This window comes from Streptopelia decaocto (genome assembly GCF_964273445.1).
Source record: "Streptopelia decaocto genome assembly, chromosome: 5".
NCBI lineage: Eukaryota > Metazoa > Chordata > Aves > Columbiformes > Columbidae > Streptopelia > Streptopelia decaocto.
In genome coordinates, this window is record NC_138659.1 from 6,675,744 (window position 1) to 6,696,910 (window position 21,167).

Here is a 21,167-nt window from a genome sequence, read left to right on the forward strand (position 1 = left end):
AGCCCCAACACAGTCCATGAAATTTGTGGCCCCCCCTTCAAAAACAATCAAACGCACACCAATTTTTGTTAAAAACATTTCCACCACTGTTAATTTCACAGAATCACAGAATGTCAGGGATTGGAGGGGACCTTAAAAGATCACCCAGCCCAATCCCCCCGCCGGAGCAGGAACACCCAGATGAGGTTACACAGGAAGGCGTCCAGGCAGATTTTGAATGTCTGCAGAGGAGACTCCACAACCTCCCTGCGGAGCCTGTGCCAGTGCTCCATCACCCTCACCGTGAAGATGTTTCTTGTGAAAATTAAATGGAACCTCCTGTGTTCCAATTTCTTATTGTTGTTCTTATTTCTTATTGTTGTCACCAAGAAGAGCCTGGCTCCATCCTTCTGACACTCATGTTTATATTTATAAACGTTGATGAGGTCACCCCTCAGTCTCCTCTTTTCCAAGCTAAAGAGACCCCAGCTCCTTCAGCCTTTCCTCATAAGGGAGATGTTCTGCCACCCGCCGGCTCTCGGCTCACAGCAGGTTGGGGTAGCGCCGCTGGGACAGCAGCCGGGGTTGGTTGGGTCGAGCGGCAGCAGTGAGCTGGGAAGCAGAGAGAGTTGGAGTCAGGGAAAGCTGTGCCACAAAATGTGGGACCTGCTGTCACTGAGATGTGCCCACAAGCAGCGCACCCCCTCCATTTCCCTCCTCCATCACACCATCCCCAACACTATCCTCCCCCAATTTATTCTCTTATAAAATACCAAACCCTTATACCCAGGGCTTTTATCCCCCTACCCACAGCAAATTGCTTGCAATCTGGCATCAGCCCCCAAAGCAGGAGCCTCCCCAACAAAGCCAAAAACCACCCCATCCAGTAACACCCCAGCAGCAAGATACTCTCACCTGAGAGACCTGGAGAGGGTTGAAGAGGGGAACTGCCCCCACTGGTGGGGGGTGGTTGTTGGAGCTGGTCTGGAAGGGATGAAGAGAAACTTAATGGCGACGTGCCAATTTGAAAGCCACCCCCGAGCAGAAAGGTGTCCTGGACCTCCCTTCATCACCCATGAATACACCTCCCTTTCCTCACCTCAACAGACAATGGAGTATCAGCAAACGTATTTTCACTGCGCATTCCTCCTGGGAGATGCAACCAAAAAAAACCAAGCACCTTAATTTCAAGAAAAGCCGTTTCTTGAAAGGCTGATGGGGAGAGGAATGAGGGGACCCATGCGACATTTACCAGGGTTGCTGGATGGAGGCTGAGCTGAAGGGCTTGTCCAAGCCATCAGAGGAGCATCGAGGGGGGTTGGTGACATCTGATCCTGAAATCACATCAACCCATTTAGAGCAGAATGTCATTGCATGGTGAGAACTCTGCACCAGACACCACACCACACTTTTGGGGTACAGTTCTGCACCCATCCTGCTGAAGAGGTACCACAAGAGCTGCAGGAACCCGAGCTAAGGGGGTGCAAACCTCTCTCACAAAGCTAAACCACCTAGAGAGCTCAAAATTAGGCAGGAGCTGGACACCAAGCCTGTGTTCAGTATAAGGGGCCACCAGGGTCCATGTGTCCTTCTCTGTTCCTCATCTCCTGCTAGGTTTGGAAGAATATCCCAAAATTTCCTGCTCCAGGACTCTAGGTCATTCTCAACCCAGAGAAAACATGCAGGGGAGGATTTTACTCCAACATCTGCCTCCAAGCCCACCGTCCAGCTGCAGCTGGGGATGTGACACCCCAAGGACCCAGCCAGGAGTGGGGTAACCAGGCAGAGCTGCTTCCTCACATTGGCTGCTCTTCCAATTAAAGAGGCTTTTCTTTCTCTTCAGCTCCTAAAACCTGCCAGAGCAGCGCTGCTCACAGCTGCTGCTTTCCGCTCCAGTGGAGGGCAAGCCATCCCCGCAGAGCTTGCTGAGCACTTGGAGGACCTCCCAGATCAAAGAGGCTTTATAAATTCTCAATTATTATTAATCAAAGATTCCCTTCCAGGCTACAAACGTTCCCAGTCCCACTCTGTCCCTGCACAGAGTGGTTACAGACACGAAGAGCTGTGCAATGGCACAGCCCAGCGCCTGCATGAGGATAGAGGGAGAAATAAAGGATGAAGGAGGAACACGTGTCACCTGTCACCATGGCTGTAACCCTAGGTGTCACCCAGGGACAGGACAGCCTTTCACCCCCTACCTGTTGTCCCAGAGGTGGGGAGTCTGGGTCTGTCTCAGACGCAGCTTTGGAAGATGTTTCCTTGTTGGGTTTTGATCGAAACCAGCCAAACCACCTGAATCCAGAGCCCTGGGAAATGGTGGTTGTCATGAAGGAAAGTAGTAGAAACGGATGAGATGGGGAGGATGCTGTGGCCACCCAGATGCCCACCAGAAGTGGGCACCATTTGGCAAAGGGAGGCACAGCAGGCATCAGGGACAAACAAGCTCAGAGCACAAAGCTTCATATCACTTCCAGCACACTCACCTTGTCCTCACCTGGCTTCAGCTCCTCCGCTGGTGCCAGCTCCTCAGCAGTGTCCTCAGCCACGCTCTCCGAGGAAGGTCGGCTGTCATCTTCCAGGGAGATGGAGGAGCACTCCGAGATGGTCCGAGTCCTTGCCTTTACCTCCTCCTGGCATCACAGACCAGAGCTGCCACGTGGTGTTTCCAGAGGAGCCACCTCCAGCATAATCGGAATGTCCCCAGGACTCCTCCAAGCCAGCCTGAACAAATAGTGTCCCCAGGGACCCCCATGTCCCTTACACAGGAGGTGGGGAGGGACAGCACCCACAATGGGGTGCAGCATGCAGCCCACGGTCCCATGGCTAGAGAGGGCTATCCTAACCCACCAGGTCCCCAAGGGGAAACCTGGCACCATGATGGGGGTTTCCATGTGAGTTAAGTGCATGTAAGGACAAACCAATGAGCCCCAAATTCCACCAGGACCCCCAAGGGATCGTCTCCCTGACCCCTCTGACTCACCTGCTCAGCTGGGAGGGGTGGCCGCACCCCGCTGGGGGCCAGGGGGGCACCCTGGGCCTCCCCAGCATCTCCTGTGGAGCAAAGAGAGGGACACAGTCAGGGTTCAATCTAAGGACCTCCCACCACATCTACTAGAACCATTTTCAGTGCTTCTATCATCCCGACCCAGAGCAAGGTTGTGTAGCCAAGACGTCCCCCTAAGAGATGCAAAAGGCTACTCAGGTCCCTGCCAGCACCAGGGAGGAGGAAACCACAAGACTACACTGGTGTATCTCAAAAACCTGAGATCAAGCTGATTTTCCCATGCAGCAAGGAAGTGACAGCGCTGCCACCGACCCGCAGCTGCCCTCGCTTGCTGCTTTGGGCAAGGTCTTCCAAAAACCAAGACCCTCCTGTTCAGGGCAGCCACCGCACAGTTTTCATGTATGGCACCAGGACAAGCATGGCTCCACGTTTGGGCAAGGGTAGTGGAAACAAGGTGGTGGATTACGGCAGTGCTGGCAGGCAGCAGTGTCCAAAGGGACACATGTGCCACAGGGGATCAGAGGGACACCCCATCCCACTGCTGCTATCTGGGGACAGGTGTTTTTGCAGAGAAACAAGGCTGGGACACTCACCTGCTGGTGGCACCATCTGTGGAGGAGGCTCAGCAAAAATCTCTCCAGGAGGGGTGATGGTCCCTGGGCCAAATGCAGGGGGCTGCAGCTCTTGCCCAACACTGAGCACTGGCAATGCTGTGATCTGAACAGGTGCCGGGGGCTGGAGAGACATGTCCTCATGGGAGCTGGGTCCCTGGGGTGGCACAGACTGGTTCCACAGGTCATACTGGTAGCTTTCGCTCTGTGGTAGCTCATAGCCAGGCTCTCCATCTGGGGGAAAAAAACAAAAGTCACTCTTGTGTTTGTAATTTCATTGGGCTGTTGTGCAACATTCTCCCCTTTTCCATTATACATCACCAGGTGATGGGGGGTAAGAAGGGACACCAGGGACCACGTGTGGGCAAAGGAGCAGGGAGGGCAGTGGGGAACTTTCAGAGGTATTAAGGAAGGTAGGCTGTGAAAGATGGGGTAGAACCTCCTAGGAACATGCCTGAGGTTGCAAATGAACTGGGAAGGAGAACACTATGGAAGCGCAGAGACCAAGCACCAGCAGCAAACACACACCCAGCAGTTCAGAGGAGCCTGCGGGCTCCAGCCTTTTCCTTCCACTCCTGCTGCACACCCTGAGCAGGAAAAAAAAACATCATGGGGTTGTCACAGCCTTCATTGCTGCTCCATAGGAGCACCCACGTACTCATTTCTTGCTTTAGGCAGATTTAGTCAGGGTTGACTTTTTTCGTTTGAAAGGCAGGTTGAGCAAGTGGGGTTTGTTTTATTTAACACACACACACACGTTGCTCTGTCTGATGTCAGACAGCACAGGCAGCCCACCGCTGTCTGTTCCAGGTGTGCACACTGCTTGTTCCAGCTCTGCAGCCTCCGGCCAGAAACGTGCTGGGCACCAGGAAGTTTCTTTCCCATCACCATGAGACATGGCCAGACAGGACCCAGATCCCATAGATCTGAACCTGGGGACTGACTACGGCACCTCTTGGGCACAGCACTACAAATCCCTTTGCTTTGCCTGCCGGCATCACCTCCAGCCCACCCAGGGCTGGCTTCACACCCATGAGCTGCTCAGGATCCACAGGGAGAAGGATGGATACTCAACTCCATGCTGCCCAGTAAGCTCGGTTGAAAAAATTCAGGGAAGACAGCCCAGGATGTAAGAATGGAGAGGGAGGTTGCTGTGACCACATGAATCCCAGCTTGGCACCTTGATTTGGGCTTTGTCTTTCCAAAATGGATGAATTCAGCACCAAGGTAGCTTTCTCTGCATGCAGGTCCCTCAGAGGGTGACTCTGGATGCCCTTCTCAATGAAAAGGGCCAAGCATCAGGAAAGTGAGCTGCACAGACCACATGGAGCAGATCTGGCCTCTTGGAGAAGCCATCCCATCATACCTGTGATTTGTTTCCAGGCAAGGATGATCAGAGCCTCAGCCCTGATAGCAGCAGAAGGCAATCAGGATTGACGATCCTTTTTACTGCCTGGGACAGCTCTGTGAATCAGAATTTGGCAGCAGCAGGGAAAGCTGATAGGGAGAAACATCTTGGAGGAATTTCCCATGTTTCACCCTGTCTGCACCAGCCTTTATTCTGCACCCATCAGTGCCCGTGCTCCCAGCAGAAAGTGAGACCTGAGCAGCACAAGCTGTGCCAGGACTTATTGCTGATGGAGATGACTGTGAAGCAACACCAGTGGGTAACCAGCCCCTGACTTCTCCTCAGTGGGACATTTCAATGGACATGCTGCCCAGCCAGGAAAGCTCTCCAGCCCTTCCCTTGACAGCCACCGAGGAGAGACTCTTGCTCCTCATCTTGACATCTCTTCACCCTCTGGGTGGACTCTCACTGGAGGGGACTGCTGGGTCACCAAGAGGCAAAGCAAAGCGATGAAAGAGGCAGCTGAGAAGGAAAAACACTGGGCCTTCACCAACAGGTGTGCTGCCGCCTGGCGTGCAGAGGGACCAGCTCCTTCCCAAATCGTTTGCTCTGCAAGTGTGAAATCCCCTTAGTTCAGCTCCAATTTGCATCCTCAGAGGACTGTCTGGGAACAGGGCTGTCTGCCCCGGGGCTCAGCTGGCAGGCACATGCTTTGTCCAGCCACCCTCCCTCCCTCCTCCTCCCACAGGGACTCCTGAAACTGCAGTAATTAGGCCCAATTACTCAGGTTTGGTATGGAGGGCGCCAGCATCAGCCCCTCAGTTTGCAGCCTGTACCTGGTAGCCCCACAGCAGGGGGATGCATCCAGGCAGGAGCAAAATTGTGAGCTCTGTGGGGATGCATGGAGCAAGGAGCAGCTGCTGAGCGATGCTCCGGGGAGCAGGGAACTGCCTTTCAGCCCCAGGCAGCACAATCTGCATGTGGAGAAGCCCATTGCAGTCACTGGGCTCCCACCTGGAGCTCTGCATCCAGTTCCAGAGCCCTCAGCATAGGACAGACATGGACCTGTTGGAGAGGGGCCAGAGGAGCCACAGAAATGATCTGAGGTTGGAAAAGCTCTGCTGGGAGGACGGGCTGAGAGAGTTGGGGTGTTCAGCTGGAGAAGAGAAGTCTCCAGGGAGACCTCACTATGGCCTTTCTATACTTAAAAGGGGCTGATAAGAAAGGTGGGGACAGACTTTTCAGCAGGACCTCTTGCAGTAGGGCAAGGGGTTATGGTTTTAAACTACAAGAGGGTAGATTCAGGCTGGACATCAGGAAGAAATTTGACACTGAAGGTGATGAAACACTGTCGCAGGTTGCCCAGAGGTGGTGGATGCCCCATCCCTGGAGAAATCCCAGGCCAAGATGGACAAGGCTCTGAGCAACCTGAGAGGGTGAAGATGTCCCTGCTCATGGCAGGGGTTGGACTGGATGAGCTTTGAACCTTCCAACCCAAACTATTCTGTTATTCTACAACTGCAACCTGCTGCTTAGTTTTCTTTACCTGCCATCGATGCAGCAGCCCAGGAGAGCTCTGGCTGAGCCGGTGCCACCTCCAGAGGGAGGTCAACTTCCACCTGTGAGGAACCAGACAGAAAACATGATCAACAGATGGAAAAAGGGATGGCACAGGGCAAAGACTAAGGAAAGCATAAAGCCCATGTAAAGGGAAGCGTGGTGCTGGTGGGCCTGGGGCTCACAACCCACACCAGTGCCACCACAGCTCCTTCCCAGCCAGCAAAGGGACTGCAGCACCACTGCCCTCCTGAGAGCAGGCAGGAGGGAAAACTGGAGACAGAACAGGGCACAAAACCAAAAGCAGACATAAAACCTGAACCAAGAGCATTAACCCCAGGACCAGACTAGAATTAAAGGATCTGAGAGAACACATGTGCAAGGTGATGCCCCACTGGTGTCCTCCACAACATCCTCACCACGAGAGGAGACTGTCATTTGCCAACCACAGCCCCTGCCTGCTCTCCTGGAGCATTTTGCCCCATGTGAGGCTCTGCAGCCCTTGCTGCTCACACCTCAGGTGTTGCAACCCCCCTGCTCCTGCTGGACTTGCGTGTCCAAATGCAGTGACCACATCTGAGCTCACAAGCCAAGAGGAAAAGTGCCCAGCTAAAAACAGCCTTCCAACCTCCATACCTGTCTCCTGGGATTCAGGACAGAGAAGGAAGATGCTTCCACGGGCAAACTACAACACAAGACCCGGTGCCCCCCAGCATCCCCGCTCCTCCTTACCTCCCACTCCCGGCAGAAGGCTCGCAGCTGGACCAGCCAGTCGGGCTCCAGCATCTGGTCCTGTTCTGGCATCTCCAGGAGCAGCGGGTCACTGAGCTTCAGCCGCTCACCGAGCTGCAGAGCCAAGAGGGACACGGGGTTCCTGACATCTCAGCTCCGCAGAGGAGAGACCGACCCTCGCAGTAATTGCACATGGCCACGCACACAGGCCCAGGGGAAAATAGCACCAGAGCCGCACCTCATAATATGGGGGTTAAAATAATGTCAGCCTCTTGTGCAAGATTTATTTTCTCTCCTGCATTGCTGTGGAGAGGTGCTGGCTCGTCCCGTGCCCTGCAGAGAGTCTCCCAGCAGGGCTGTCTCAGCCACCTCTGCAGAGATGTCAAAGATGCTCTTCACATCAGAGAGGCAGGTGACTATTACCAGCCTTTTCTCCTCTGAGCTAAACAAGCACCTCTTAATCCCACTTGACAGCCAGCCCGAGGCACTCACAGGTTTGCAGGACACCCCACCAGGAGCTCTGGTATGAGCCCAGGGCTGTGCACCAACCCCATCCCTGCCCCAGGAGGGTGGATGGGAGCCAGTAGGGTCTGAGGTAAGGGTTCACTCAGCTGTCTCCTTGCCCAGCCTTTGCAACAAGCATTAACATCACTAATAACCACACAGAAAACAAATAACAGGGCTGGGAGGGACCTTCTGAGGCTACCTGATCCATCTGCCAACCATCAAGAAAAACCTGTGTGCCCACGCCAGCTCGCGTTTGTCCAATTTGCACTTACAAATCTCTGAGGAGAAGATTTCACAGCCCCCCAGGCCTGTCCTAATGTTTAACATCCTTACAGCTAAAGAGTTTTTCTTAATATCTAAGTGAAATCTTCCATGCTGCAAATTAAGCCTCTCGATTCCTGCTCCTGCAGAAGCTGCGGGGACAGGCAAGCACTGTCCCCTAAGGAGCAGCCTCCTGCATGCCCAAGGGCTGTTATCGCATCCCCGTGCCCCTTCCTCCCCCCAGCATATCTCCCCTGGAAAGAAAAAATAAGTCTGACTCCTTCAGAGGTCATTTTCCCCTCGATTTCTTATCACCCCTGCTCTTTTATACACTTGCACCAATTTGGCCCCATCTCTGAGCACAGCATCCTGAACAGGGCACAGTGTCCCAGGCAAGACCACTGAGACCTGAGCATGGGGGGATTATCACCTCCTTGTCTCAGAGGTGTCATTCTTGCTCTCACAGACCAGAATAACATTATAACATCCTGTTATGTTGTTGCTTGGTATTTTTTCCACGCTCCACTATCTCCCCCAGGTCCCTCTCTGCGGTATTGCTGCTGCGGGTTTAATTTCTCTGGCGAGAGAGGGGTCTGTGCCGCCCTGGCTGCAGCCATCTCGATGACATGGGGCTCCAACTTTTGCCAACGGAGCAAGAGGCTCTTCTGGGGTGACCCATCCCACCGGCCCCAAGGTGCAATGGAGGGCTCCCTGCAGAGCTAAATCACAGCCTGGAGAAATTGCTTAGACATGGGTCCAGTCTTAAGACAGCTGGATGAGGGGAGATAACACTCACCCAACCACTTCATTCAAGGCTTTACTGAATTTGTGCTTACTGGTATCAACTCACTTCTTGGGGATTTATCAAGCTCCTTCCCAGGTTCTTTCATCCATCTTATGCTTATTTATCTTCCCAGCTTTGCTATGAGGCTGCTGCATCAAGGGCCACCAAAAGCCATCCAGAGGTGACTTTGCAGCTCAGCCACACTCCGCAACCACACAGGTCTCAGCTACCCCCCAACTCCACCAGTCCCCATCAGCTATTTCTCTTCCTATTCCCAAATCTGTTAAAAATCTAAGTAATTTTTTAAAATCCAAGTCTAAACCGGCACAAAACACAATTTCTAACTCCAGGTTACAGAGAGACACAACCCACACGGATGGAGCCCAGCACAGGACAGAGGACAACCATGGAGAGCCCAGTAACCCAGCCAGGAGCTCACACTACCTGCAGACCCACTGTCCCATCTCTTTGCAAACACGTGTGTTCATCCTAAATCAATTGCAGGAAAGAGGAAATTATAAGCATGATTACTCCTAAACGGGGGGAATGTTTAATCCAAAAGCTAATGTGCACTTTGATCCAATATTAATGAACCAGCACCTGGTTGTATATCGTCCCCAGCTTCAAAAGAGGGGAAGTCTTAATCAAACACTAATGTGTATCATAATTTGTAACACAGTCTAAAACATCAAAGACAAGAGTGTCTACAAATGCACTAGTTTTTCAGATGAAAGTGTTTTCTCCCTGGAGAAGCATTATCCCCAGCAGAACGGCAGATCTGAGAGGCTGTTAGACAGTAAATAGGTTTCAATGACGGGGTGGGGGGGGCTGCGCCAGCCTAGTTTTGGGCGATTTCTATAGCACCTGCTTCAGGCAGGCATCCTTGCTGCCCCACATCTCACATCACCATGGCTTTTGCACCCTTCCTGAAGGAAGACTACTTCGACCAGCCTCATCACCACCCTGGTGATGTGCATGGAGCAGGCAGAGCCACTGTCCCACAAGCCTGACTGGCCCAGGTGGACCTGAGATATTTTGCTTCTTCCCTCACTCCCCATGAAGCAAAGGAGCACCCCACAGCAGGGAAACACAACTGTGGGATGATGTGGGGAAATGCCAAGCACTCACACTTTAGCTCCTTAACTCTGTGCTATTTAGAAGTTCAAAAAGAAACAGAAAACATCCTTTGCTTCCAAATAACTCTGCTCCTACTTGGCAGTCAACAAAATTCCATTGTTTTTTTACCCTAAATCTGTGAGTATTAGAGACCATGCGGAGGTGTTGGCTTTGTCATGCTCAGCACATCCCAGGCAACAAACATCTGGGGCTGCTCAGAGCTGCCAACCACCCCCGGCCATAGGGAAACCCTGAGGATGCTTCCCACAGCACTAGGTCCTGAATGGGTACCACCCTGCCAAGGATGCAGGGGGCATAAGACTCACCTTCATCACCTGCTGTGCCAGGACAGGGTGGCTGGTCGGATCCTGTCCCAGGAGCGCGGTGGCGATCTGCTCGCAGTATTGCAGGGCCTGGGCTGGGAGCCCATGGTCAGCCAGGCGAGAGGCGTAGAGGAGCTTGTACACCTTGGGAGAGGGAAACAGAGCAGATCACAGAATAGTTTGGGTTGGAAGGGACCTTCAAAGTTCATCTAATCCAACTCGTCGTGGCTTCAGGGGGATGAACGCGTATTTTGGGACAAGTCTGAGCTGCTGCACCAGAGGTGCTGTGCATCTCTGCTACCTGGAAAGGGAGCAGGAAGGATTCAGGCTGTCGTAGCTGCTGGCAGTACTCAAATACTTCCATCCTCTGGATGGCCTCCGTCCTGGCAAACTGGGCAAAGGTCTGACTGCAGAGGAGAGGGGAGGTTCAGCAAGCAGGACTCTAACCCCAGCCAGACCCACACGTAAAATCACAGCTCCACCACCATGCCAGCCTGCAGCTGGAGGGGCCCACAGCAAAGCTCACATTACGAGCAGTAAAAACCCACAAATAGCGGTTGCTTTGGCATAAAAGTGAGACCCTGGGGATAGGGAGAAGGTGGGACATGTCACCGCCTGCCTGGGCTCACTCACCGGTGGCTGCTGCCCAGCAGAGCCATGCGGGCTGCCTTTGCCCCAAAGTAACCAAAAGGAATATCTGTCACCAGGTAACAGAAATGAGCTGCTTCAATTGCTCCTCTGCCAGCTGGATGGGAGGAAAAAAGACAAACAGTCCTGAGAGAGAGGTCTCTGCATGGTCAGCATTGCTTTGGAGGCCTCCAAGCCCACATGAAAACCCAAACAACTGCCCCCACTTTCCTTCCCTTCTCCCTGTTTTTTGTCTGTTTTCCTCGATTGCTGCTTTCTGTGCCAAGGAGGGGGCTTCAAGTTCAGTGCTAGGACCAGGGCAGCCTGTGCAGGTCCCAGGTCCAGCTTCACCTCTGCAGGGTGCTGTCATTGCCATGAAACCCCCTGAGGGACACTACAACTAGGAGCAAGTCTCAGTGTCTGCAGTCACACATGTCTCCCCTGGTTCCAGCCACTCCAAAAAGAACAACTAATGAATGTGTCTGAGTCTGACAGCTCTGGGGTACAGGTGTGTGCACCCCATTTCAACAGTGACATGCCCCCATGCCAGTATGGACATGTATGGTGACATTGCAGGTGCTCGCCCAGCTGTTGCAAGACAGCGGGAACATAACTGCTCACAACTGCTCACCCAAAGTGTCTCCCATGGTGACAATGGCTCGGTGGTTCAGCTCCATGTCTCCAACCTTGTTGGACAACATCACAGCCAGGTGGGGCCTCCAGTCTCCCCATGTGGCATCTCCGCAGCACTGGAGGGAGATGAGACGAGAGGGCAGGTGAGCAGACATGGTGACCACAAAGTGGGTGTCACAGCAGGTGACACAAGCACAGGATTATGCCTCTTGCTCACAAACCAGTGCTGCCTGGGGGATCCTTCCTGACATGAGCTGGAAGAGGGTCTGCAGGGGGTCATTGGTGACCAATGTGCTGGTGAACCTGCAAGGACACAAAGATGGGGCTGCCATGCCAGGACTCCAAACCCTCATTCACCTCCAAGGGCACATCCCAAACACCTCAGGAAAGCAGTGTCCTGAGGGGTTTCCCAGAGATGGCAGGAAGGTTCATCAGCCCACCAGGCTGATGATCTGCATCACCTCCAGAGCAGGCAAGTCTCCAGGACAGCACTGGATAATACCTATTTAAAAGGATTCAGGTTGCACGAGACAGAAAATTTATACATAACTCTCCCTGAAGGAATCAACTCAATCCAGACTAAGTACATTAATTCCACCAAAAAAAAAAATGTTCATACAAGTGGGATGAACAGCTCAGGCCAGGCTCAGGCCATGGTGAAGATAGCTCAGCTCCCCCTCCCCCAACGGCTAACTTTGCCAGGGCAGTGAGGGCAAAGACAGACTCAGAATAAATACACCCAACATCTCCAGGGAATGGCTTTCCTTCTGCTTTCCAGCTCCTACTTCATTTCTCATGTCCATCAGGAAGCTCAAATGACTCAGGTGCACCCAGATGGATGCCCCCTCTCCAAAAACAATGCTGCTTTTTTTTTTTTCAATGCGCTGGGGCTGAGGGCACCCAAAGGCTTGGCAAAGCCAGCCACAGAGCTTTGTACCCTGTTTGAACCTCTCCAACAACTTACCCAGTGAGCACCCAGCTGTAGGTCCGAGGGTCCATCTTGCTGGAGAGGAAGAGAGCATGGCCCCACAGATGGTTTCTCATGGCCCAGACCAGAGCATCCTGCAGCCAAGACGAAGATAAAGGATTTGCACTAACCCCACTGTCCTGCCCTTCTCTTCTGCCAGAAGAACCCCTGCTCAGCCAGCTTTAACTAATAACCTCCAAAAAAACTCTTCCACATTCACAAGGGCCCCTTTATCTTTCTACCTTGCACAATGACAACAACGTGGACCTTCATAGCAATATTGTCTTTTCCTGGATTCCCAGCCTGGGCACCCAGGCTTCTCTGCATCCAATGCTCCTCTCTCTCCCTGTACCTTTGGCAACTCCTGAGATCGCATAGATGCAACTAAACCCATGGTGATGGTAAAAGCCTCTGCATCTTGTCTTCACTCAGGGCTCCATCCCAGTTCCCAGCTATGAAGATAATGAGGGGTCTGGAGCATCTTTCTTATGAAGAAAGGCTGAGAGAGCTGAGTCTGTTCAGCCTGGAGAAGAGAAGGCTGAGAGGGGACTTTATTTATGCTGATAAATATGTCAAGGGTGGGTGTCAAGAGGATGAACCAAACTCTTTTCAGTGGTGCCCAGTGACAGGATGAGGGGCGAAGGGCACCAACTGAAACATCAGAGGTTCCATCTGAATACGAGGAAAAACTTCTTTAATTTGAGGGTGACAGGGCCTGGAACAGGCTGCCCAGAGAGGTGGTGGAGTCTCCTCTGGAAACATTCAAAACCCACCTGGACACATTCCTGTGTGATCTACTTTGGTGAACCTGCTTGGGTTAGAACTAGATGATCCCCAGAGGTCCCTTCCAACCCCAACCATCCTATGATTCTGCGAAATCACTGCCACAAGCCCTGTTGCACAAACAGCTTAAAGGGCTGATACCACATCCACAAAGCACCTCTTGACCACCCTTGTATTTAAAACCTGAAGAGGCCAAAGGGGCTAAGGACAAAAGTGAGCCCTGTGTCCCAGACCCCACTCACCACTTACTTTCTTCCTGCCATAGTAGAGGAGTTTGGTGAATTTCTCCACTATCTGTGCCTGTGTCTCCATGACAGGAGGGACCTCCCCCGTGATGAGGTCTAGTGTCCCCGACTGACGTGACATCCACTCGTCATCTCTCAGGCCGATCAGGTTTGCTGCGGGGTTTTGCCTCTTGTACTTCTCCTGGCGCCTGCAGTCTCGCATCAGCAGCTCAGCCGTGTCCGAGCCCACCATGGACTGTGAGAGGGGAGAGCAAGGCCCATGGAGGCTGCCCCATGAGTGAAGGCTGGTGACACTTCCAGTCCAACACCTTTACACTCCTATCCTCATCGTATAACAATCTCTCCAACAAAACCAGCCTTGGCCGCCGGCATGGGGTTTTGAAAGGCAAACGATTCAGCACAACTAGCAAGACCTTCACAGCACTCACTCTGAAGACCTTACTCATCTGCTTCCAGCAAGCAGTCACAGATTAGATTGTGTGGGTTTCATTGGATTAATGATATAATCCCATTTTAAGCATAAGTGCTGGCTCCCTGATGAAGGTGGCAACATTCCCTTTCCAAGCTGTTATAGCATCGGGCTGTTGCTAGTTCACAAGGATGAAAAGTAATCCCTGAGAAGGGTTTTCTCCAAAGATCCAGGCAGAATCAACCTGATTGATGGTACTGTGGGAATGGGATGCTTTTAAGGTACATTCCCCTGAAAACAGCAACTGGATCGAGAGGCACATGAGAAGCATGTAACTTATTTCACTTCTAAGATCACGAGGGTCATCCTCTTCCCGTGAGACACCTACCCCATTCTGCTGGCAGAGGAGGACCAGGAATTTCCAGAGAAGAGCTGAATCTCTGCCTCTCTGTGTTGAGAGATCACAGCTCGTGGTTATCTTCTGCTGGCAAAATGTAATCACATCCAGCTTGTGCAAATCTTCCCTACAGCAGCAGAGAAAGGTATCAAAAAAAACCAAGGGAAAGCAATCTAGGACATCATTCAGACTCAAAATGTCCCCAGGTTCACTGATAAAGATGCCAAAGATTCACAGTGAGAGATGGAGAAGAGAAGATCCCCAGTGCCAACGACCACATACCACACTGGCCACATCAAGCTCAAAAATGCTTAAAATATTGTAACATTATTATGCCTCTTCACAGATTTCAGAGATGCAAAGGGTATCTCTAACTCTCTACCCTCACAACAGTATTTTCAACCATCCATCTGCAAGGACCTTCAAGTTTTGCTTTGCTGTGCTGCTGTTACAGCCATGGATGTCCCAGGCTGCAGGAGCACGTACACATACAGGCAGTATCTTCTATTTAATTAACTGGTGTAGTGCAGGCAAAAGACATGCTTGTGACCACATATACCCTTTGGGTCTCAAACAGAAGCAGAAACCTTTAAGCCATGTGCAAAACAGGCAGAACTGCTGTGTTACAATAAAATAATAGGACAGTTGGAAAGAAAAGGTGGCTGGGACACAAGATGAGCCAGGGGATGGGGCTGGAGCTGGGGAAGGACTGGGCATACACAGCTCTTTGTTCTGTAAATGGTTTTCCTCTTTCTGCACACTACCTTTCCCTCCCCACTTTGGTTCTGAGTGACCAGAAGAAACACTGGTGTAACCAGTATGATACAGAGCCAACCTGATGCAACACACCACGATTCAGCCCCAGGCTCACACTGGGTCCGACCCTGCCATGCTTAACAGTCTCAGGGGACAAAAAACTTAGGAAAAGCTTAACCACAGGTTGTCCTAGGGCTTTAGACATCCAAAGGGATCTCCCCAAGAATCAGTTTTCTGGGACAATTATGAAATAAAGTCACATATACAAACTAAACTGAGACCACATCCTATGGATAATAAAAAAAAAAATTAAAAAATAAAAAAAATAAAAAAAAAAAAACCAAACCAAAAACTATCTCCAACAATCCAAACCAATCTATACCACAGCAAAGGAGATGGGCTCCTAATCTGAATCCAGACTCAGCCTTTGCACGTATTTCCCAAAACCATGGGGACCTCAAATTCTGCCCTGAGCTCACATCTCCTTCCAAAGGAGAGGTGGTCCCAGGCCAGCCGTGCCAGCAGAGCCAGGAGGACTCATCTCCTGGACCTGCTGGTGTGGCATACCTGGCCAGCGGCCCCGGGAAGGCCTGTAGCTCCTCCATCTCTTTTGTGTCCTGAAGGATTACCTAAAAATCAAGAGCAGCAGCTGGATTCCAGCAGTCAGACCAGCCCCAGCTGGGCTTGCTGAAAGTCAGTGCCTTGGCCAAGGATTTAACGGTGCTAGTGAACCCATTCTCTGTGCCATCTTAAGGTAACCCCAGAGCATATACCTTAAACCATCACATGGACCCCAGTGCTAAGGTCCAGGAAAGAAGCACCTGTTGAGATGGCACCTGCCTCCTTTGGGAGGCAAAACAGGAGGAGAAAATGCCATGGTAGGCTCAGGGGATGGATACAGCCTCCATATCAGAGCAACTCAGAAAGGTGAACAGAATTGTCCTTCAGAGAGACATGAACTACGTCTGTCCCCATCAGAGGGGATTGCTGTGAACAGGTTATCAACAGCACAAGGGTTATGGAGCTGATGGAGCAGAAAACGGGGCCCAAAGGCTGAAAGTAATAACCAGGCATGGGCTACTACAATGCAGACTCTAGACCTTATGGGCTAGAGATGAGACAGCAGCCAGGAACAGGAAGGTGGCTGAGGAGGCTGTTTGAGTGACAAATGCTGTTTGTATCACTTGAGGCAGAAGGAGCTGCTGCAGGGAGGGAACCAAGCGTGGTCTGACGTACCTCCAGGCTGTGTAGCTCAACATGGGCTAGTTGCCCCTTGGCAGGTTGGTGGGGACATACCAGCACCAGCTGGCCTCCAGCTCCAAAGCACACCACCACGTGTGGCAGCAGGAACTTGTGGGGTACCACTGGGGTTGGAGTGGACACCGAAGGCCTCCCTGCAACAATACACATCACCATGAGTCCCCTCATCCAGACCCCACACCACCTCTGCTACAGACATCACCAGGTCTGAACGTGGCCACTCAAATTAAGTAACCCTCCAGCAACCCCAACGTGCAAGAACCATCCCCTAAAGCAGATGGCAAATACAAGACGGCTTCTGCACCCACCAGGGTGGAGCCACTAGACCATACACCCACCCCACAGCCCTCAAGTTTCCACAACCTCCTCCAGAAAAGGACCAAGCTGCAAGACAGCAAATCTCCTAACACTGGCCATTTATTTCCTTGTTTTCCCCTTGTCATCACACCTCACCTGCTTGTGCTAGGCTCCAGGTCCCCGAAACGGTGGGGTCATAGTGGTCGGCACCATCACGGATGTACTGGCTGAGCTCATAGCTGCTGGAGCTGAGCCCTGACTCACGGTACTGCAGGAGCAGGTTGGGCTGGCCCGAGGGCTGAGAGGATGGGAGAAAACACAAACCTGGCTGAGAAACCAGGGACACCACTGATCTTTCACTCCCAGGGTGGTGGGACAGGCTCTGCTGCTCCATAAAAGTGCCCAGTAGGAACAGCACAGGCGATTCCCATCTGAGCAGCTCACTCACTTCAGCATCTTAGATTCATCATGGCCCATATCCTGGTCATACTCAGCAGCTTTGAAAGTAATTTACGTCAGCCACCAATCTAGCCCAACAGCTCTCCTAACCCTAACATGGACTCCTCAATGCAGCCAGGGCTTGGGAACCCAAAAAAGCATCGCCCTGGAGCAAAACCACCACAGCAGCTTTGATTTGATCTTTTAATTTGCTCTTGGCAAAACACAGTGATCAGGACACGAGTGTGATAGAGCAGGACTTGGTGGGCAGAGCTGACAGTGACATAGACCTTTTAGCTACCCAGATAGGATGCAGAAGAGCATCCCACCAAGCCTGGGTTTCTGTCTTGCTCTGTGCAGGAGCGGTGTGCAGCCCCATGGGGGAACAACAGCCCAGCAGATGGACAGCTCATAAATACTAATAATCCACTATAATAATCCCCAGAGACTGTCAAGCACTAAGTGCAACATACCAAATCAGCCTTTTTCTCCTCAGCCTCATTCTCAGCTGGAGAAGGGACACATGGATTGCTCCCTAAGCCTCTGGGAGAGCTCTAAGCCTTTCCTCCTCCATCCATGCCCATCTCAAGGTTACCTCTCGGCTGCCAGGCTCCTCCACATCACTACCAAGGGTTTCTCCCCCTGCCCGCTCCTGCTGGGCAGCTGAGATGTATCTCTCCTTGTAGGAGTCGTAGGTCTGTGTCCTGCAGAACAGAGCAAAAGCAGAAGCCCTGAAGATCAGAAGTTTTTTGAACCACCACAAACCCTCTAACTTTGCAGCAGGTGGTTGCACCAGGTGATGCCCAGACCCCCCACCCTTACCTGTCCTGGCCTGGGGGGGTTGCAACCAGGTTGGGGTGGTAACCCCTGTAGTAGTGCTGGCCCTGGTAATTGGTACTCTTGTTGTAAGGCTCTCTCTGTCTCAGGTCTAGAGAGAATATCAAGATTTAGCATTGCCCCTCCAGAGCAAAAAGCTGTAATGAAGTTGCGAAAGAAAAGCAATGAGTCAGACAATTTGTTGTGCACACCCCATTTGCTTCCAAATTAAGCCGGCACGTTGAAGGTATGATAAAGCTCTGTACATGTTTGCCAACACAGCAGTGATGTCCTTCCCTCCCTCCTCCCTCTCCTTTTCTTCAGTGCAGGAACTCCAGAAACAGCAAAAACAAGGCTGTAGCCAACCTGATCACACAGCACCATCAGCATCCGCAGGTTCAGCCCAAAAGCTGAGAATGAAACAGGTTTTTAGCCATGCAGATCAAGATTAAATGTTCCCTTGGGTACACCTAGGCCCTGCTCACATCTCCCAGACACAGACTAAGGGCAGTGCTGCAGAGACCACAGCACCGATGGGCTGGGAACATGGGCAGGAGCAAGCCCTGGAGATGTGCACGCCCTAGGAGAACAACCTGTTCTGGAGAAAACATCACTTCTTCTGCAAGGAGCAAGTTGCTTCCATTCCCAGATCCAAAGGAGAAGCCCATACCTCTGTCATCCTGCCAGGCCAGCGGCTGCCACTGGTGGCTTTGGTGGGCATAGCTGTCCCCATAGCTGGCTGCTGGATACTGCCGGTGGGGATCTTCAAACCCTTGCCTAAAACACAACACAATCTGAGAGAGGGTGCTGCTGTAGCTTCTGGAACACATCTAGGGTTAGACATTCCCTGGATGTGATTTTTGGAAGTAGAAATGGTGACAGAAATAAAGCCAGGTCTCCTGACCAGGAACAGGTCCAGCATCACGCCTGGAAGGAGCAGCAGGAAGTTTGGAACCTTTCCCATCCCCATCCATGAGAAAGCTTTGCACTGCAGTGTCAGGAGATGCCTAATTTCAGCTTGATGGTGTGAACTTGTCACAGGGACCATTTTTCACTCACATTTTAGGAGAAGTCCCCCAAAAGCACCTTCTCCACCAAGCTCTGGAGCCTCTGTGTCCACCACACCACTCAGCAGGTCTCCCCCTGAGCTGGAGCCCAGTCCCAGCCTAAGTCACTTCCCCCCACAACACTCACACACCTTAATCCTTCCCAATTTATGCAGTGATTTGGTCAGTCCCACACAAGACCCCCCTTTCCTGGTGCCAGCATCGCACCACCTCCACACAAAACCCCCATATCCATATCATAACTCACTGAGGGCCATAACTCAAGCAAATCAACCCAAATTTGCTGGAGTACTCAAAGCTTTTTCTTGGCATCAGGAGCATCCTCTAGCCCACATTTTATCCTTCCACCCCCTGCTGTTCCAGCAGCTGAGTTCGCTAACTCCCTTTTGCTCTGATATTGCCATTTATATTTTTATTGTTCACCTTGCACTTCGTAAAGAACAACTCCATTTAATCAAACCTTCAAGAAAAATGCACCTCGGGACCAAGACAAAGCCTGTGAAGTGGCAACCACAGAAGTCACAGCTGGAAGAAGAAATTGAAGCTGCAGCTTCTACACAGCCTTAAATATAGAAGTCATTGTCTGCCTTAATAGCTGGACATCATCTAATCACTGCATTTACAGTTGGTGGCTGCTCAGCACTTCCTCTGTGCCATGGCAAGGGAAGCACCCTTGTCACAAGCCCACAAGAGCAATGGAACAGCCAAATCTTATTTTAAGAAGTTTTAACAAGGAGGATGCTCAGTGTGAGCATCGCCAGGTGATGCAGCTCTCACCTGGAATATGGTCTGTTGGGGCGGCTGCTTTCCGAGTACTCGGCCCGGGAAGCCGGTCTGTGTGTGTCCCTCCGGGGTAGGTGTCCTGGGAGGTGGCCCCCGTCCCAGGAGCCGGGGCGAGGGGGGCGTCCTGTGCGGAGGAGCGGCTGCCTGTGCTGTGGTGGGGGGCCGTGGTATGCGCCTCCCCTTCCTCCCCAGGTTGCCTGCCTCTCCCGGGGCTGGGGTGGCCAGGCAGGGGCCCAGGGGTCCATCACAACCTCTCCACTTTCCTGTTGGGTCAAGTCCCAAATGGCTTTGGTGACCTGGAAGGGGTGAGTCACAGTGCGTTGGGTCAGTGGTTTTTCACCCTCTCTCAAAGCCTCCCCACCCCATAAAGTCTGCTGCCACCTACTCCTCACTTCTGAGAGCCCGCTGGAAACCCACCATAATTTCCAAAATGCCCAGAAGCAAGGAAAAGCATCTCCACATCTGCCTAAACTTGGATCTCCCTTTAAAACATCAATCTTAAATGGTCTGGTTTTGAAAGTAACAGACATCCAGCTCTTCCCAGAGCACCCAGGTATTAATAGCATCCCCCTGCACCCCTGGCCGGTCCTGCAAAGCCCCCCCGCACAAGAGACAAATCAGATTTACCTCTGTGACAGGGTGCTGAAACCCCATTTTTTACATGATAATGGAAGGGATATTGGCAAAGCTGCCAGCAGGACAAGGAGAGTTATTCTTGAAGAAATGAGTAGGGACAGAGTGAGGGAGAAATGGAGCTTTGCTTACATGAGCTATGATATGGGGTGGAAACAGATATTTCCTCCTGTCTCTCAGCTCCAACAAGAATAAAGCAGTTCAAGGAGCCACCAGTTTCAATTATAATGATCTCAGACAGAAGAGGAAACCCTAAAGAGAGCCCAGGACAACACGTGGGTAAAAGCCTGAGCTGATGGGGCGATGCCGCCCTCCAGCCCCCTCAAAGGCTCAGGGACCTCCCCGACACAGGCAGATGGCCAACTACTGTCTGAACCCCTTGTCACCCCTTCACATACAAAGTTTAAGGCACTTTGAGGCAATTTCAGGGCTGGGGGCATGGAAACCTTAGGTCTGAATAGCGGCAGCTTAGTTTGTGCAAGGTGAAATCGAAAATAAATCCCTGCCCTAAATAACCCCCAGGCATCAACATCCAGACACCCATCCTTTTGGTCCAACCCAGGGCCCCCCTAATTTTCAGCCGGGGTTCCCACCGCTGTCCCCCCACCCCGGCAGCCACACACACCTGTTCAGAGGCCCCTGGGGCCCTTCCGCAGCCGGGTGTCACTGCCAAAGTCCACTGCCACAAGGGCTGACGGGGGACAAAGTGCTGCTGGGGGGGACAAAGGGCAGACGCAGCTTCTCCACCCCCGACCGATCACTCACTTGGCTGTTTGCGTCCCTAAGGGCCATCTTCCCCATCACCTGTGCCTCTCACCCAAGAGATGGAGCACA

At 52.1% G+C, this 21,167-nt stretch overlaps 1 protein-coding gene across 1 annotated transcript; it reads right to left on the reverse strand.

The window, feature by feature from the left end:
* Positions 1–522: 522 nt before the first annotated feature.
* Positions 523–19,945, reverse strand: SEC16B (SEC16 homolog B, endoplasmic reticulum export factor; the record flags this gene model as incomplete). Its single annotated transcript, XM_082053136.1, has 23 exons — positions 523–591; positions 895–963; positions 2,178–2,285; positions 2,463–2,609; positions 2,960–3,030; positions 3,577–3,828; positions 6,489–6,561; positions 7,232–7,345; positions 10,226–10,391; positions 10,524–10,625; positions 10,856–10,967; positions 11,481–11,598; positions 11,704–11,785; positions 12,447–12,544; positions 13,482–13,712; positions 14,275–14,410; positions 15,607–15,668; positions 16,276–16,433; positions 16,753–16,894; positions 17,630–17,738; positions 17,857–17,962; positions 18,521–18,627; positions 19,695–19,945. The coding sequence occupies 23 exons, from the start codon at positions 19,943–19,945 to the stop codon at positions 523–525; spliced, it is 2,883 nt and encodes a 960-aa protein (XP_081909262.1).
* Between the last annotated feature and the right edge of the window lie 1,222 nt (positions 19,946–21,167).